The sequence below is a fragment of the Zalophus californianus genome, chromosome 3, assembly GCF_009762305.2.
Source record: "Zalophus californianus isolate mZalCal1 chromosome 3, mZalCal1.pri.v2, whole genome shotgun sequence".
NCBI classification, from domain to species: domain Eukaryota; kingdom Metazoa; phylum Chordata; class Mammalia; order Carnivora; family Otariidae; genus Zalophus; species Zalophus californianus.
Genome location: NC_045597.1, coordinates 10,504,339 through 10,524,254, shown reverse-complemented (window position 1 = coordinate 10,524,254; position 19,916 = coordinate 10,504,339). Strand labels below are relative to the sequence as shown.

The 19,916-nt window shown below is 40.5% G+C and overlaps 1 protein-coding gene across 5 annotated transcripts in view; it reads right to left on the bottom strand.

The window, feature by feature from the left end:
• NALCN (sodium leak channel, non-selective) overlaps window positions 1–19,916 on the bottom strand; it is a 308,843-nt gene that overhangs the window by 94,403 nt on the left and 194,524 nt on the right. For 4 of the 5 annotated variants that reach the window (XM_027590539.2, XM_027590535.2, XM_027590537.2 and 1 more), the window contains exon 15: window positions 13,769–13,843. The exons of the other annotated variant lie outside the window; for it this stretch is intronic. In XM_027590539.2, the coding sequence (XP_027446340.2) occupies window positions 13,769–13,843 (75 nt within the window). The remainder of the gene's footprint in view (window positions 1–13,768; window positions 13,844–19,916) is intronic. 5 annotated transcript variants of the gene reach the window in all.

Here is a 19,916-nt window from a genome sequence, read left to right as displayed (position 1 = left end):
AGGTATGGAAGACACATATTTTGTAGTCCCCACATTGGGTCTTGAACCTCAGCTGTGTTCTGTCTCCTTAAGTAATTCCCTTTCAGGCAACAATCATGCATTTTCCAAGTACCAGTCCTGAGTATGCTTATGGCAGATTGTAGAGTTGTTCAATTTTGCAGACTTTGATAAAAAGGCTTATTAGATGCACTATGAAAATTCACATTAATCAACATATTTTATGCAAAGCAAAATGGAAATAGGAATAACATCAATCCAAATAGCATGCATGTACGTTTCTCATTTCCTAGAAATAATCTAAGTCATTCTTTTGTTAATATCTGAGTAAAAAATATGCGATTGTCATATGGCTGTGTGTGAATGTCAGACATGCCCCATCTCCCACTGTGCCTACTCCTGAGCAAGCATACCGAGTAGAATATAAGAAAAGGCCAAGAATGAGCTCACTAACCCTCAAGAACAGGGAAGCAGAATTACGAGTAAATCAAAATAAGACTGGTTGCTGTTCTTAAACAAATTCCACAACTTTCTGGCCACCTTTTATTAGAAATCAATCTAGTTCAATCCAGGCTTCTACACGATTCACACCTTCCCCTCACCCTGATCCCACAGAGCTACAAGTGTAACTTATGGTCTGGAACCAGGGAGGGAACACGGTCCCTTCTTTGACTGTTCCACATCTTCTTTTGGGTCTAGCTTCTCCAGAGCAGAGGCCAGGGTGGAGAGTTAGGAGAAGAAGGGATTGTCTTAGGAAACCAGTCACATTTCAGGGTGGCCCTCTTTGTGGTTTGGTCTGGATCTGGACCTACTAAAAGCTGATGGCTTTCTGTAGGGATGACCAGCATTGTAAGCAGTCAGAGACATGAAATTCTGGCCTAAAGAATGAGGTTGACTAGCTGGACCAATGAGACCTTCTCTTATTGGGAGCTTGAACTTGAGACAGAGATGAGTGTTGATTATTTGTAACAAAACCCAAAGTCAAAATTTACACGGAGAAAATCAGAGAGAGATTATTTGTGTTGCGCTTACAGTAAAGCACCTGCAGTTATTAAACAGCATTCTTCAAGGTTCTAGTATCTCTTTTCTTTCCACTCTATACAACCTCACCCAGAGTCACAACTTGCACTGTGATGTCCATACAGAGAACATCACTTGAGTCGAAGAATCAGAGAGGGTGAGGATTTTTGTCTGGTTCCTTCACTGACTTATCCCACGTGCCTAGAACAGTGCCTGACATGTGGTAGGCAGGGGCTACGTGAAAATTACATTGACCATCCATATTTGTATCTCTAGCGAGCCAGCCCTCACTCTTGAACCCTAGATGTACACATACAGCCATTAGATGTCTCCACTCAGTCTCACACTCATCACAACATGCCCAAGACAGAGTTGTTGATCTTTTCCTTTGAAAAGGGTTCTGTGCTAATGTTTCCTGCTTCAGTGAGTGTTGCTCTCATCCATCCAAGGAGATGAACCCGAAACCAAGAGTCACCCTTGACACTCTCACTTATGTCCTTAAATCCAAAGTATAGGGACTGAGACTCAGAATAAAGAACAGATGGACCGTGTTAAACTTAAGTCCAAAAGGAGTCAAGGCAATGACAACACCTCCAGTGTATTCACATTCGAGTTTAGGTACGCACAGGGTAAAACTCCTTATAGACTTCACTCCTTATAGTGTTAACACAGCTACAAAAGAGTCCTTTTGCTATTCATAAAACTGAAAACCAATTGTCTGTCATACTTTTTCCTTAGAACCGTAACAATCCAGTTTCCCATACTGTGAAAGGATCTAAAGAAAAAAAATTGCTGTTCATTAAAAAAAAAAAAAAATTGTTCTCTTGATTACAGAAAGCAAACAGGATAGAGTCCCCACTGTAGGCATAGGGCTGGGCGTGCTGAGTTCAGGCTGAGCTGAAGAGGGGAGCTTCTCCCCCAATTAGGGCATGTTTTCCCCTACAAACCTTCCCATTTTTTAAAATTGAGGGATTGTCTTGCAGAGTGCTATGAGAAAAAAAATGTAATGAAAGTAATTCTGAATTAGCACAATTGTCGAACGATACAACCAACAATTCGATGTAGACAAGTCATTTTACGTTTGTTAAAAGGCAAGAGAGACTTAAGGTAATTTATAAAAAGTCCCAAGTGCGAGTAGAATGAGGCAAAGAACAAGGTTTCTGAAAGTGATCTGGTTTGGGTCCATCATTCATGGGATGAAAATTTGGAAGGGCTTAGAGAAACTCTTCTTCCAAGAAAGTCTCAAATTTATAAAACTCACTTTTTATGGCCTTATTTGATGAAGGGTGAAGGTAAAGATTCCGACTGCTGAGAAAGCTGCTCTTGGTTGGTGACAGCTGGTCTGCATCCTGAGGTGCACCTGTTACCCCCCCCATTATGCCATGCTCTCAGCTACTTTGTGCCAAAAAGGGAGCACTTCATCTAGAGGCCAGAGACCAAGGCTCTGGTAGCTGTGTTAGTTCCTGAGGGCTGTCATAACAAAGTACCAACACTGGGTGCCTTAAAACAACAGAAATATATTGTCCAATAGTTCTGGAGTCTGGGAGTCCAAAATCAAGATGTCTGTGGGCTTGGTGCCCTGTGGGGGTTCTGAGGGAGGGTCTGTTCCATGCCTCTCTCTTAGCTTCTGGTGACGGTCGGCAATCCTTGATGCTCCCTAGCTTGTAGACACCTCACAGTGTGTCTGCCTCTTCATCACATGCTGTTCTTGTCTGTCTGTCTGTCTGTCTCTTCTCCTTTTCATATAAGGACACCAGTCAGAGTGGATTAAGGTTCACCCTAAAGACCTCATCATCCTAACTTCATTACATTTGCCAATATCCCGTTTCCAAGTAAGGTCACCTTCACAAGTACTAGGGATTCAGGCTTCAGTATTTCTTTTTGAGGGATACAACTGAATGCACAGCCGGAGGACATAAATTCTAAGAGGTATCTGCTCTATTTGATGCCCCACTCCTTGACTATTGTCGGTTTAACTTCAAAATTCCGGTTGGTTGTTTCCCCTTTTTGCATTGACTTCTGGATTTCTAGGCCATGTCTAATGCTCATAATTGATATCCCCAAATTTGGGCCTCTGTTATGACCTCTTGGCTTGAACTCTGATCTGAATGGTTTTTAGCCTTAGTTGCTTCATCTCTTTGAACTGATAGTGCTGTTCATGTCTTTATTAACATAAGAATTTATTATTAAACAAAGGCCTAACAATGGAGAAATTTCAGAAATAGCCGAGCAAATACTATATAAGGTGACCTGCTGAGATTTAAATTGCGGAAAATTATGGGGAGTAATATGCAAATTGACAACTGAAGAGTCATTTCGGACCAAAAGATGGAGAGCAGCTTCAAGTGGAGTCGAGTATGTCAAAGGCTTCCAGTAAACACCATTTCTCAACCCCCAGCCGCTAATGATTTGTAGCTTCTTGAGGATATTGATCCTCTGGCCCCTGGGCAGCTCAGTGTTTCCAAGAGCAGCAGGAATCCTGGATGTCTGATGCCTCCAACTGCTTGGGATTCCCAGATGTTGACCCTATGTGTTGTGTAAACATCACTCTCCACACATGCGGCCGTGGAAGGAAAAGTTGGATAGTCCTCTAGTAAATGGTGGTGACCTATCTAAAAACATAAAGAATCAGCCAGCAACGAGTGGTCTGTCTGGAAGCTCTGAGGATGACAAGTCTGAGAAGAAAGGAATAGCAATCCATTTTCACTTCTTAGCTGTCATACTACTCATCTCCTAGAACCCAACTTCTACCCAAGTGCCTGAGCTTGCTGTCATCACTGTCACCTACCACCACCTTACTGCCACTGTGGTTGCCAATTTTTCATTAATTTTTTTTTCTTAAGTTGCGATCAAAACACATGACATAAATGTACCATTGCACTCATTTTTAAGGGTACAGTTCAGTAGTGCTAAGTACATTCATCTTGTTGTGCAAAAGACCTCCAGGACTTTTTCATCTTGCAGAACTAAAACTCTGTAGCCACTGAACTTCCCCTGGCCCCTCCCCCTGGCTCTCGGCAGCCACCACTCTACTTTCTGTTTCTATGAACTGGACTCCTCTAGGAATCCCACAGAAGTGGAATCATATAGTACTTATTTGTTTGGCACTGGCTTATATCACTGACCACAATGTCCTCAAGGTTCATCCATGCTGTAGCATGTATCAGAATTTCCTTCCTTTTTAAGGCTGAATAATATTCCATTGTATGTATGCACCACATTTTCTTCACCCATTCATCTGCTAATGGACATCTGAGTTGTTTCCACCTCTTGGTTATTGTGAATAATGCTGCAACAGACATGGGTTTGCAAATTATCTCTTCGAGACCCTGATTTCAATTCTTTTGGATGTATACCCAGAAGTGGTATTACTGGATCATAACTATCTTTAATTTTTTTGAAGAGCTTCATACTGTTTTCCAAGGTGGCTACACATTTCCAGTAACAGTGCACAAGTGTTCCAATTTCTCCATATCCTTGCCAATACTTTTTATTTTCTAGTTTTTTAACAGTGACCACTGTAATGACTGCATGGTTGTATCTCATTGTGGTTTTGATGATTAGCCAAGCTGAGCATCTTTTCATATGGTTCTTGGCCATTCTTATATCTTCTTTGGAGAAATGTGCATTCAAGTCCTTTGCTACTTGTTTGTTGTTGTTGTTGAGTTGTAGGATTCTTTATATATTTGGATATTAACCCCTTATCAGATACATGATTTGCAAATATTTTATACCATTCCATAGAGTGCCTTTTCACCATGTTGATTGTTTCTTTTGATGCACAAATGTTTTTAAGTTTGATGTAGTCTCATTTGTCTATTTTTGCTTTTGTTATGGGTACTTTTGATGTCATAGCCAAGAAGTCACTGCCAATTTCAATGTCATGAAACTTTTTTGTAATGTTTTCTTCTAGGAGTTTTATAGTTGTAGGTCTTACATTAAGCTCTTTAATCCATTTTGAGTTAGTTTCTGTATATGGTATAAGGTAAGGGTCCGATTTGCGTGTGGACATCCAGTTTTCCCAGCATCACTAATTAAAGAGGCTTTCTTTTTCCCATTGTGTGGTTTCGACACCCTTGTTGAAGATCATTTGACTATAGACACGAGGGTTTATTTCTGGGCTCTCTTTCTTCTGTTCCACTGATCTACAGGTCTGTCTTTATGTCAGTAGCATGTTGTTTAATTACTGTAGCTTTGTGATATGTTTTGGGATTACGGAGTGTGAGCCCTCAGTTTAGTTTGTCCTTTTCGGGACTTTATTTGTTTGTTTATTTGGCCGTTTGGGGACCTTTGAGATTCCACATGAATTTTAGGATTTTTTTTTTCTGTTTGCAAAAAATTTAAGATTTTGATAGGGATTGCATTGAATCTGTGAAGCACACTGGGTAGTAAGGACATTTTAACAATATTAATTCTTCCAGTCCATGAACACAGATGTCTTTCCATTTGTTTGGGTCTTCTGTAATTTCTTTCAGTGATGTTTTATCATTTTTAGTGTAGAAATCTTTTATGTCCTTGGTTAAGGTTACACCTCAATATTTCATTCTTCCTAATGTTATTACAAATAGAAGCGTTTTCTATGGTGACTTTTTTTCCCCCTCTCTGACGTCTTTGAGATTGTTGACCACAGTCTCCCTCTTGAAACACTTTTACCTTTGGATTCTGGACTTTCCTCCTCCCTCTTGGGCTTCGACTTCTCATTCATATTTCAGGCTCCTCCTCATGGCTTACACATTCATGTATTGTTCCTCAGGAACCATGGTAAACTTAGGACTTCTGAAGGCTTAAATCACCACCTGCATGTTGACTTTTGCTCCTCCCTAATATCTCTTTCAGCCCCAAGACTCTACCAAAACCTTTAAACCTTCTATCTACCACAGACATTGTCTCATAAACATCTCCCAGGCATCTCCTGGTAAATGCGGCCAGCTCCCTCCCCCCAAATAAAACAAATGAACCCCCCCTTCTTCCTTCTCTTGCTCTCTCTGTCTTGGCATACCTCGGGCAATCTAGAAACCTGGGTGACACCCCGGTCTCCTGCTTTTGCTCTTTTCTTACTTCCAACTAACCACCAAATCCTACCCTCTGTATTCTCCCACCCCTGTATGTTCCCTTGGCTCAATTTCTTTTAGTTGAGGCTGCGATCACTGTCTGGCTCAGGACCCATGCTCCTATCATCAGTCTAGGGCCCCTTCAGTCCATTCCCTGGAACGTAGGGGACATTATGTCACTCTTGGGCTTAAATGCCCTTAGGACACTACCTAAATACTCAGCACTGCTCACAGCTTTTCACCTGCAGTTCCCTGCTCATTTTTCCAACACACCCTTTCTCCCTTGCTCAACACCTGAGTCACAGTGAACTTCTAATGCTTTTTCTTACCCAAAGAAAAAGCTTGCTGTCCTCTTGGTCTCGAGTGCCATTCCTCAGGCCACTTCCTCCTAATCCCCTTCACCCAGATAAACATTACTTCAGATTTTAGTCTACACCATCCTTGTGAGAAAACACCTCTGATTTCATGGCTAAAGTTGTGCGAGTCTCCTATGTGTCCCCAAGCCCCTCACAGCATCTGTTTGCATGTCATTTTCTCCCACCACCTCCCAAGCAACTTAAGGCAGGAACAATTTCTTGGTCATCATTATGTCCCTTGCCTCCAACACAATGTCTGAAGCACAGCAGAGAAGTAGTCAGACCTCAGGACTATAAAACAGGTAGATCTTGTCTCTGAGCAGTAGCATCCCATCGATAAAAGGGATACCTCAGATGACGTTAGCCTGCTGCCCTGACATACTTGAATCACACAGTCCTCCTCCCTCCTCCCCACACCAATTCCTGGTTCCCTCCACCATATTCTGATTATAATTTGACCTTCCGTCTATACACCCGCAGGAAGAGAAGATGCTGATCCACAAATGTAAGCACATTGTCCAACCTACTTTCTAGACATGCATCTCATAATCAGCGAAGGAACTGGTTCTCTGAGCAGGCACCGTGATGTCCCTTGGTGAGGACACTGGATTTGAGTCAGAGAGCCCATGCTGTTCCAACTTAGGCACCTACGAATTGTATGAACTTGGGCAAGAAATGTCCTCCTTTGAGCGTTAGTTTCTGTGTCTTTAATATTCAGCATAAAATCCAATAATTTAACATGCAGTGCCTTGCATGAGGTAGTTTTCAATAGGTGGTACTTAGGATCACAGAGTTATGTCACTCTTTTGTGTTATACTAGGCTGAATGAATTCACTCGTGGGCAAAATACTGAGAAGACTGAAGGCCTGACCCAGATCAGGAGACGGCAACCAGTGCGGAGCTGAATGGCACACTCCCCAACACTGGTCTCTGTGCAACTGCTCTCCATCTGGAAAGACCTTCGTGTAGACACAAAGTGGAGATAATAATGAAAGCTCACAGGTGAGGTTAAAGAGAAATATTCCCCTAGAACTCATATTTTAAAGGGAATATAATTTAAAAAAAACCACAGTCATAAGAGAGGAAGGTTCCTTTACATGTCCATTCTCACCATGCAGGGGACACCACCAAAGACCAACCATCATCAAATTTGAACCAGGATTCAAATGAGACTTGACACAGCACTGGAAACAGTTTTAATTTCAGAGTTTTGAATTTAATCAAAATAGACTATCTACACTTCTCCTTTCAATGATTCTTTCCCTGAGGCTTCTTTGTGGGTTTTTTTTTTTCATAGTTTAATGAATTTTATACTGCTTGAAAGAAAACCCTTTATATCTGTTTGCACTGAATTTGCAAAAATCATTACAGCTGTGAGGATTTTCTTCACGTTTGAAGTTTGCAAAACTCCACCTACATTCTCCAGTGTCTTTGCTACACCACTGAGGATCAAGGTCACTGTCTCCGACTACTGCTCACAGGACTGCACTGGGTCAAGGACATTTTTAGCTTGTATGCAAATTGATCTGGCTTCTCAGTAGCCAAATTACACATTCACAGACAATCTCATAGAAAACCATTATATGCCTATATCTTTATTTCTATCTGACCACATATTTATATCTATTTCCATCTCCAGGGCCTGTGTTGGGCGTTGGGCTGGTGAAAAGGGAAGCCTGGTCTCTAGTTAATTAGGTATGGGAGCCGTGAGTGATGGCTGCTGCTATATCACTACCAGGAATCGGTTGCGTCTTATATGCAAACACACAGGGAAAGCAAAGGATGAATTTCTTATGGAGCATCATTGGCATGGTTTTTTAGAACATCATTTATCTTAAAGAGTGACAAAAGAAAAGCTACCTTAGTGGCTATCAAGGCACAACCCTGGTGATACCGCCGAGGGGGGCCTGGTGGGAACAGGTACTTTAGAACCCCTCAAAAAATGTATCCTCAAGGAGCGCTTTTAGTATGCCCCTCTGAATCCCATTTAAAAAAAAAAAACACTTTCCTCTTTCAAAATGCCTTTATTAAGCAATAAATAATTCAATGTTTCTTCTTTTCCCATAAAGGAAGGTATATACGAAGAAACTTCAGAGCTTCAGCGTAAGGTAAGCTGCACTACCACCTAGAATTTGCAGATTTCCAGCTTTGAGTTAGCACATCTGGTCTTACACGGGTGCATGAACGATTCCCTCGAGGCTTCCTGAAATGTTAGGAAAAAAAAAAAAAAAGGCGCCTGGCTCCATACTTTCTCTTGAAGAGTCCTGCAGGTCAGCAGTCCCCAGGTGGAAACCACTGTCTCAAAGGCCAAGGAGGTGACCAGAAAGCAATGGGAAAAAGATATGTAGCATGCTTGTACTGAAGAAGAATGTGATTCCAGGATTCCACCAACGCCTGGCCAGCACCTGGCCTCGGGGAGCTTCTCCCTGAAGGGCTCTGGTGTCCTTTGCCATCTGACAACCTGACTTGATCCCCTTCCTAACTCTGGATTCGGTCTCACTGCTCCCCCTTCATCATGGGTTAGAGTCATAATCTATGCTCTTTAATTTCGTATCTTGAATGTTTTCCTAGGGCCCTACTTCACATCTTCCTGCTTTTCTTCCTTTCTAGCGTCTTCCCTGTACTTTTTAGCTCTCTCCTATCCCATCCATTTTCAGGGTCATAGCTCCTCCTCTGACCAAGCATGAGAACAGACATTTTCTTTCTAATAGCTTTGTTTAGTGTTTCATACTTAACCTCTCCATTTTAGAGGTGACTTGCACTGGTTTCTATTACTCTTGAAAAATGTTTACGAACCAACATTTACATTTTAACACAGTTGTTTTTACCACAATCATAATAAAATACATTAAAAGTCTCTAGAGGCCTCACTGAAATGTGATATATTGCAAGCACATTGTGGCAGTGTCTGAAGAGGCTCATTGCTCCAGAAGGTCACTGAGAGAAGAGGTGCTTTGGGCAGCATCTGCCATCGTGTGGAGTGAATAGTAAGCATCTGAGCTCTTACCTGCTGCAAAGTCCTAACTCCAGTGGCTCTGATTAGATCAGCTGCTTTTCCAGGGAAACAAAGAACTATTTTGGATAGTTTTAATGACTGGGTTGCTTAATTCACCTCCATTCCTTAGAAAACTGCCTCTCACACCAACAGTTCTTTCACGAATATAATAACATTTCCGTCATCTAAAATATGATTATTTATACACGAGTAATTAATAGTCTTATGAGTGAGCCTCCACAACAGGTATGACTCATGTTTGGCATTTATATAGCTTTACTGTGACTCAGTAATAGAGCCTGGGCTTTAGGTCTGAATTGCCTAGGTTTGAATCCTAACTCGGCTGTGTATTAGCTGTGTGGCCTTAGGCAAGTGACTTAACTTCTCTGTGCCTTAGTTTCCTCATCTGTAAGATGGATATATTAATAATAACCACATCATAGGGTTGCTATGAAATTTAAATAAGTGAAAATACACAGCACCTGGCACTGAATGAGTCCGGCAAGTATTACTGGAGCTGTAAGAACCTACAGATTAGTTGGTGAAAGGATAAAAGAGGAAAAAAAAGTTTGTACTGAGCAAAGACAGACTGTGGAGTATGCAGTGCTGTCTGGACCCTAAAATGTTAAGAAAATCAAATACTTTTTACATCTTCCCCATTCTATTCTCTATCTTGGAATAATAAAAATAGAGTATTTGCATTTAAACCCTTAAGGGCTGAGGCTGCACACTGAAAACTAAATAAACAAATATTTCAGGTAACATTTTTATTGGAGGTCTGCAAGAAGCTGTGAGATACAGGCTAACATTATTCACATGATTATATGCATGTGTGTATGAAAGTGTATACGTGTGTGTGTATGTGTGTGTATGTGGGGGTGTATTCTTGAAACTATGTAAATGAGGCCCACCTCAAAGGTCAAGATCACTGGAAATAAGGTGGGGGGGGGTATAAAAAATGACACAATTAGTAAAAACTCATGAAACAGAATATTCTTATACAGAATGGAAAAAAATGAAACAGGATATTTTAGTTTAGTAAGCTAATATTTGGTGAGTTTCAAGTATGAATTAATAGGTGAATTTAATAGATAGGGAGTGTCAGTCTAATCAATAAAAATGTACCAATAAAAATGAGTTTCCTGTTTTATTTATGGTTGGGATTTTCAGTGTTCAAATATCTCCAAATATTCTAAGAAGATACTTCAAATTGTAGGCTGGCATAATTGGACAATCAGCTATGGTGTATAGGATTTCCAGAAATACAAAGCATCACTAATATACAGCAAGTGATTAAATAAAAGCCATTTTATAACTAATGATAGATGCTCAAAGCAAAGCACCATATAGTTTACTAAAACTGTAGAGTCCAAGAAGAAAGTCAGATGTCAATTAAAGTCCTGATTTTTTTATTGTTGGTTTTTCTCTTGGGGTCAGATAAAAAGTATACATATATGTTATATATATATATATACTATATATAATATCAACACTAATATCAAATATTAGTACATCTGAATTCATAAACTTGAAAAGAAACTGCCATACAGATTTATTTTACTTCTTTCTAGTGGAAAAACTATTTTAGAAAAATGTGGGCTGGAATTATATGGAATTTTAATTGGTCAATGGTTATTTAAAACCATATTGAACCTGGCTGTACCACCAGTTTAAAAGAATAGAATATTTTCATTTTATCCATAGAATACACATTTTAATGTTCTCTACTAAAATCTATGCATAGTAAACATGGTATACAGGAAAACCCACATCTAAATACTAGATTTGTAAAGCAAGGACTAAGGTGGTTATACAACAGCAGATTTTTATTAGTTATGTCTATTGATATGGTTAGTCAGTTTCAATTTTGAACTCACTAATTACATATTTCTGTAACTAGAAGCTGCATAAAGCGTTTGTATCAATGGCATAAAAGAAGTTCCCAACTCTCATTTGAATAACCTGTACTGTTGCTGCAAACTGAAAAGATCTGGAAGAAATCATTTCCACTGTGCCCGGAGGGCCATTTTGCTTGTGTAGCTAAAGGACAGGAAAGCACTTAAATCCTTCCTTGATATGCTCACAGTGGGCATCCTTTTTATCAAATATATATTTTTTCTTTTATTGACTGCCCTTGGTTAAAAGCACAGACTTTGGAGATAAACAAAAATACAAAGACGAAATGCCTAAAGTGACTTTAAGATATGCAAATGACAACAAAACCATTTAAATAGGTTATGTCTTTGCTTTCCTTAAAAAGACAACTTAGATGCAATTTAAAATTTCTGAATGTGTAGGGCCTTCCTAGAATTCCAGGCAAGACTTGTTTTGTAGCCTTGGTTCTTTGTTAACATCCCAATTATTATTCTTGCAGTGGTGGGGAGGGTGATCCAAGAATATTTTACCCCCCTTCTCAGGCAAGGGAAACAAAAGCAAAGATAAGCTATTGGAACTACACCAAACTAAAAAGCTTCTGCATGGCAAAGGAAATCATCAGCAAAATGAAAAGGCAACCTACTGAATGGTAGAAGATATTTGCAAATGATCTAACCAATTAGGGGTTAAATACAAAATATATAAAGAACTTCTACAACTCAACATCCCCCTAAAACCAAACAATCTGGTTAAAAAGTGGGCAGAGAAACTGAATAGACATTTTTCCAAAGAAGACATCCAGATGCCCAAAAGACACATTAAAAGATGCTCAACATCACTCATCATCAAGGCCATGCAAATCAAAACCACAATGAGACATCACCTCACACCTGTCAGAATGGCTGAAATCAAAAAACACAACAAACAACAAGTGTTGGCGAGGATGTGAAGAAAAAGGAATCCTTGTGCACTGTTGGTGGGAATGCAAGCTGGTGCAGTCACTGTGAAAAACAATACGGAGGCTCCTCAAAAAATTAAAAATAGAATTACCATATGATCCAGTAATTCCACTACTGGGTATTTACCCAAAGAAAACAAAAGCACCACTTCGAAAGGATGTATGTCCTCCTATGTTTATTGCAGCACTTACAAGAGCCAAAATATGGAAGCAACCCAAGTGTCCATTGATAGATGAATGGGTAAAGAAGAGGTGGTGTATATATATATATATATATATATATATATATATATATATATATATATATATATATAATGGGATATTACTCAGGCATAAAAAGAAAGAGATCTTGCCATTTGTGACAATATGGATGGAGCTAAAGGGTATCACAATAAGTGAAATAAGTCAGACAGGGAGTGACAAACACCATATAATTTCACTTATATGTGGAAACTAAAAAACAAAACAAATGAACAGATAAACAAAAAAATCAGAAACAGACTCATAAATACAGAGAACCAACTGGTGGTTGCTGGGGAAGAGGTGGGGAAAGGCAAAATAGGCGAGGGAGATTAAGCGATACAAACTTCCAGTTATAAAATAAATAAGCCATGAGGATTAAAAGTAGAGCATGGAGAATATTCAATAATACTGTAACAACTTCGTATGGTGACAGATGGTAACTACACTTATGTTGAGCATTGCATAATATATAGAATTGTTGAACCACTATGTAGAACATCCAAAACCAATATGACATTGAATGTCAACTATATTTTAATAAAAAAACGAATATCTTATCCCGTGTCCTCTTCTCACACCAACTCTACTTCTCAAAGGGTCTCTACTCTTTGATACAGCCAAATATTTAAGCCAAAGATCTTCCATGCAACAGAAACTATGAGAATGGTCCATCATGCCTGTTATCTTTCTGCCATCAATCATATAACCTTCACACATTTTCATTTACATTTTTGGGGGCATGATTATCAATGCTATAATATCCAATCTGTTTTCACACATAACTGGGCACAGAGCTGATCATTTATTCTATTCTATTTCTTATAATGACTATGAGCACCAAGACTAAATTCTCTTTTAGTGTCTAGAGGTCAGGCAAGTTGATGCTTAATATTTTTATGATGATGGCCAAGAGTATTACACATAATTATGCAAAATGGCAATCTGGCCCTGAGGCATTTCATTTTCAAACACCTTCATGTAATGGCAGAAGGAGAAGAGGGGCCAATCCAATTTCCTGTAGTATGTCCATCTTACTTTTACTCAAAATAGTAATATGAAAATATTCCTAGGATAATTATAGAGCAATAAAAAACCTTCCCTGTTGATAATGGATAGAAATTAAACAATAGAGAATTTTGCCAACTTAGACTGCCTTTACTTATTAAAATCTATTTTTTTTACTTTGAAGCTCTCTTTTAACAGTATCTGTAAGCACGTTTTACCCTTATTTTTTTTAAATGCAGATTTGAAGAATTCCCCACACATTACTTACTTGTTTAAGCTTCTTTAGATCTTCATCAAGTTCTAAGTTGTCCAAAATAACAGCAACAAACAAACTCAGGAGGATCTATAAAATGGTTAAATAACAATGAAAAAACCCACATGCCGTAAGTATCAAAATATTATATATATATGATATAGAATATCTACCTAAAAATATATACTACATAGAATGCATTAAATGAAAAATGAACATGTAGTTGTGAAGCATTGCATAGGGATTTTAAGGTATTTAGCACAAATATGTTAAAGGAAATGCATACGTTAACTGAAATAAACAATTTAGGATATTAATTTGCTCTATGAAACCGATTTAAATGGAAATTAAGAAAAAACTTTTTATAACTCAACAGTCCCACTTCTGAGGCTATATCCAAATAAAATAATTTGGAGTATTAAAAAGCCTTATATACAAAGGTGCTTGATAGTTATTTGTAATAATGAAATACCAGAAATAGTATCTAACCTTACATAAATAGGTAATACAGTTATGCAGATCTCTATTATAAAATTCACGCAGCCATTACAAATTCCCATTGTGGGAGCTAGTCTCCAAGAGGGTCCCCTGGTGTTCACACTCTTGTGAGCCTCTTCCCAAGTTGAATATGGCTGGTCTGTGCAATAGGTTATGAAAATGATTGTGGGTGACTTATGAGACTAGGTGATAAAGACACTGTGGCTTTCAGCTTGCCGTCTCTTGGATCAGCCACTCTGGTGGAAGCCAGGTGCCATGTCATGAGGACACTCTATTGGCCCAATGGAGAGGTCCATGTGGTGATGAACCAAGGCCTCCCGCCCTGTGAGTGATCCATCTCACAGGATCCTCCCGCCCTAGTCAAGCCTTCAGTGGACTGCAGCCCCACCAACATTTTGACTGCAAACTCATGAGATGTTCTGAGCTAGAAACATCCAGCTCAGCCTGTCCCAGATTCCTGACCTGCAGAAAATATGTGAGAAATAAATGTTTATCCTTGTAAGCTCTTATTGTCCATAATTTGTTATACAGCTACATAAAGAATGCATTCATGAATTTTAATAGTATTGAAAAAATGCTCACATTACAATATTAAGTAAGAGTGTACAGGGTAGAAGTGCAAGGAGGTACAAAAAAGAACAACAGAGCGAATGCTAGAAGGAGGTACTTTAGAAATGTTAACGGTGGGGCGCCTGGGTGGCTCAGTTGGTTAAGTGACTGCCTTCGGCTCAGGTCATGATCCTGGAGTCCCAGGATCGAGTCCCACATCGGGCTCCCAGCTCAGTGGGGAGTCTGCTTCTCCCTCTGACCCTCTCCCCTCTCATGCTCTCTCTCACTCTCTCTCTCTCTCAAATAAATTAAAATCTTTAAAAAAAAAAAAGAAATGTTAACGGTGCCTGCCTTTGTGAAAAACAGACTTCCCCCTTTTCCTGGTATTTCACCACATTTCACAAATTAAAGAAAAAAAGGCATATGCTTTTTTTGGAATGGGTAAATAAGGTAAAAGAGAGAATGCAACACAAAAGTAGAATTTTAAAAAATATTTAATTTTTAGTCCTTTTTCAAGTTTGAATTCTCTAAAGCTCCACATTCATTTGATAGATCATTTTCATTCCTGATTTATGTTCCTCCTTTCAATCTCCCTCTTAGGAAATTATTTCCATTCGTTAGTATTAGATGGCTAAGCATGAAGGTAAGAAAGTTAGGGCAATTTAGTCATGACTTTTAAGTACCAGAGAGATTTATTATGCAGAAGTTAATGGCTAGCTCTTTTCCACGTTCAATGAGTATATAACAAGGGGAAAAAGAGCTGCCAGATATTATTAAATTTTGACAGTATATGCTTGCCTTGGGACAAGTGCCAATACCCTCCGTTTAAAAGCCATGTCCATTGGAATCCTACCAGAACTTAAAGAAGATACAGAATGGTCTAGATGACAGATGTTTACTGATGTCACCATGTCTGCCACACCACGGACATCTAGGCACAGATATATTCAGCCTTCCTCTAACCAGACATTATTCTCAACAGGACCTTTCATAGTCCCCTTTAAGTTTAGGCCCCTTGCATGACCATGATCTTCTCATCAAGAGCAGTGTCTATGGAGGGGTACACCATTTCCATCACTCTTCGGGTACTTGACCAGGCACTCCTCAGTCCTAATTTAACCAGTTTTCCTATCTTACCAGTAAAGGGTAAACACAAATCTAAAAAGAAAAAAAAAAAATTCCCTGATGATAAGAGGGAAAGTGACAGTTCTCTTCCCTTTTCTTAGAGCATTTCCTTCAGAAAACTTGTCTTCTTCTGGAAATTCTTCTCCTGCCCCTTTGAGATGTATATACATCAAATTAAAAGCAAAATAAATCTCACTTATTTTACAACCCAGGAATGGTTTTCTTTGGAGGGGGGCAATCTCTTTGACACATAAACGTCAGGCAGACAGCACCCTATCTATTTCCCCTTTTCCCTTTCCATGGGGGGGGTGGGGGGGAAGGGGAGTGTCACTTAGCCACACGGTGTCATGTTGCGAAACTACCTACTTGTCTTGAAGGTATCCATTTTCTTTTTCTTCTGGATAAAGGTAATTAGCTACCACAGATGGCCACCCCAATACCCAGGTGAGTTTAGGGGGAACTCTACAAATGGTGTTGCCACGTCTTCTTATGTGAGGCCTGGTTATTTTCATCTGGAGGACACAGATGTAACGGGCTATACATATACAAGGTGAGATTGCTTTGTCTTTGCGGTCTCCTTAGTGGGTTGCCTGTGATGCCTGCTGCAGTCTGGATTGGTGCTGATTTGATCATAAAACTATTTTCTTTCTCATCTACCTTGGTGGGGAGAGGTTTTCTGGGTTGGCAGGATATTTTATTTTTAATTATTTTCCCAACACCAGACAGATGGCAGGCTACTTAAGGACAGAGAGGTTATGTTCTTCGATTAAATTCGACAGGAAGTTGATTGGGCCCCATCGATGTGTCAGACACTGCCTGGTCAGGAACACAGATACGATATTGGGCTCACTGCTATGAAGTTCACAGTCAAATGGAGCCGCTGTAGGTTGGCGGCCGGGTAGAAGGAGCACCGTGGTGGGAGACCTCAGTTAGCCACCAGACACTGAGTTTTGAGGCCCTTGTCTGTGAAATATTACAGACAATAACAACAATAGCTCAATGAATTGCAGCTCTCCCCTTTTTTCATTTAATCTTCTTCTGACAACCCTGTGGTGTGGTACAGCCTGTATGAAAATATACAGACATAAATTTAGATAGGAGAAACTAAAATAGTTTTCTTGATATTTCTACACATGAATTTAATTTAGTCCATAAACCCTCCATTTGTTTGCTGGCTGAAAACTGAATCTTGCTGTATCGATTCAATTCAGGCCTTTAAAACTCAGTTACATTTGAATAAATGCTCCTTTTGCTGGCCTAGGGTCAAGGGCATGCTTATCATCAGCGTCTGGTCCACTGTGGCCATGGGGCCTGTCCTCTGTCCCCCATCCGGGGCAGCAATGGTGCTTGTTTGGGGGCCTCTGGTGAATTGATCACCATCTTGGCTCCTGTAGCTCCTGCTAAGGTCTGATTCCCAGTGACACCCTCTGTGTTAGTTCCCTGGGGCTGCTGTAACAAGTTGCACAAGCTGGGTGGCTGGGAACGACAGAAATGTACTCTATGATAGCTCTGGAGGCCAGCTGTCCAAAATCAGGTTGTCAGCAGAACCACGCTCCTTCAAGAGGCTCCAGGGGAGGATCGACCTTGCCTCTCCCAGCTTCCAGGGGCCCCAGGCGGTCATTAGCACGTGGTGGCATCACTCCAGTCTCTGCCTCTGTCTTCACGTGGCCGTCTCTTTCTTCCTGTGTCTCGTCTTCATCTGTTTCTTATAAGGACACTTGTCATTGGATGTAGGGCTCCCCTGGATAATCCAGGATGTCGCATTTCAAGAACCTTAGTTTAATGACATCTGCAAAGACCCTTATTCCAAAGAAGGTCAAATTCACAGTTGTGGGAGTTAAGACGTGGACATCTCTTTTTGGGGGTCCCCATTCAAGCCCCTCTACTCTCCATCTGGTCTCTAGCCTGGGCCGTTGTTCTCACACGAGTGTTGTTCCTAATCAGGAAGTCGGGAAATTCTGCCATTCCAGGTGGGAACTGAGAGGGACTTGTCCTTGAGGTTCTCTCAGGCCTCCCTCTCTTCTCAGAACTTCCTGGACCTCCAACTCCATGCAGGCCACCCCTCATCTGTGTGGGGTCTCCAGCAGGGCTGCCACCCCCCACAGTTCTGATGAGAAGTGGGGCCAAGTCACGGATGTGGAGCACACCCGGGTTGGCACCAACACTGCCGCGGGCCCTGAGTGTGGCTGCTGCCCTACCATGGAGACAGGCTGCGCCCCCCTGCCTCCCTCAAGCTCCGTCCTGGAAAATGTTGTTTCTTCTCAGAAAGGAGGAATGTGAAGGGAAACTGGAGCGGGGTTTGACAGGGAGGCTCACACAAGTATGAAGACTGACAACCAGAAACTAAACCCAATCAGAGTATCACACATTTAGTTCTGAGCATTTAGACCTCTGAGAGCTGATCTGGGCCAACGGGCTGGAGCGTGTCTTCTGAATGCTACTTATTTAAGATTGTGAGGTACTGATAAAGTCCAACCGTGTGCTACCAAGATAACAAAATATCAAGGAGAAAGATCATTTTTGGCAGGAAGAGAATTATGAGAAAGGATTTCCAGGTGGCATGTGCGAAGACAAGGCCTTAGGAGCATGTGGCTTATTTGGGGCCTGGTGAGTGGTTAAGTACCATAGAGCATGGCTTCCAGAGGCCAGAGAGGTGGCAATTTGCCCAAATGCCACCAACGGAGGCTGGGAGGTGTGAGAGGGAGGTTGTAATGATCACTAAGTGATGACATTAGCTTCCCTTCTGTTAATTTTTTCCTTCCAAATGTAATTTTTTTAGGCATAAAAAATTTTTAGGCAAATAAAATAATGTAGTTATTTTAAATTGGCTCATTGGAACAGTGACTAGACAGTATAAAGTACAGTTTGACAAAGGGCTATTAAATACATAAGGTTTTGTCATAAAAAAAAAAACCAGTCATTTTATACATTCTTTCTGGAGCAGAGAGAGAAAAGCTCCCCTCAGAGCAGGACAGAGAGACAGATGTGAGATGCTGGCCATGGTTTCTCCTTCTCATGCAGATAGGAGTTGAGTTTTCAGGGCAGAGAGAAGGCAAGACTCAAAAAGTCAAAGCTTTGGCTTTGCAAGGAGAAATGATGAAGGCGCTGTGCGGTTTGAAAGCCCCACATCTAGAGTTAAGCAGTTGGGAGGGGTCTGGGCAACACATTCACGAATAATATAAGAGAAAGTTTAAAGTTTGCTTTCAACCATCATTAAACTTAAGTTCTTTCAACAAATATCTTTGCATGTTTCAGCATCACTGCTTAATTAACCTGACAATGTGATGGCACCCACAGAAATCGTATTTAAAAATCTGCGTGGAGCTCGAGTTTCCTCCTGAAACTCCATTTGGACATGGACTTTTAGCTTGGTCCCTGTCGCTGAGCGTTGGGATAAGGTAGTGACCGAAGTCTGGCTTTGATGGCCTGTTTGGAATAGAAATAGAAGGTGCAGGAGAGGCAGGATTCACTGCTGTGATTGCAAGGAGGTGAGAATTACTTTGTAGTTCCTTCTCAGGCTCTAATAAGGCGGCAATAACCACTGTGATAAAGGAATAGAAGTGAAGGGAGGCTGACAGCTCCACTATCAACATATTTAATGTAAACTGACAAGGAGACATTCTTTTCCTACGGACCTGGTGCTGTGCACAGTGGGGCCGAGGGTGCATGCTGGTCTGGGTGTTGGCCACTTCCTCCCCACCCCGGAAGTCACAGTAGTGGGGGACAAGTCCTCATTCTGGAAGCAAGAACTATTCCCCGATTCTCTCAGTGTTTTGTTGTTTTGTTTTGTTTTTGTCATTTGTTTGTTCTGTTTTTATAAAAAGCTGAGGTAATGCTCACGAATAATCTGAACGCATTACACTGAGGTCTGAGTCTTACTTTCAATGTTTACCTACAGGTGTCACAATTGCTGTGCCAAAAGGTTTTCCATCGTCATTACATGTGATTCACAGGTTTATATTAAAATGTTACTGATATAATAAATATTTTT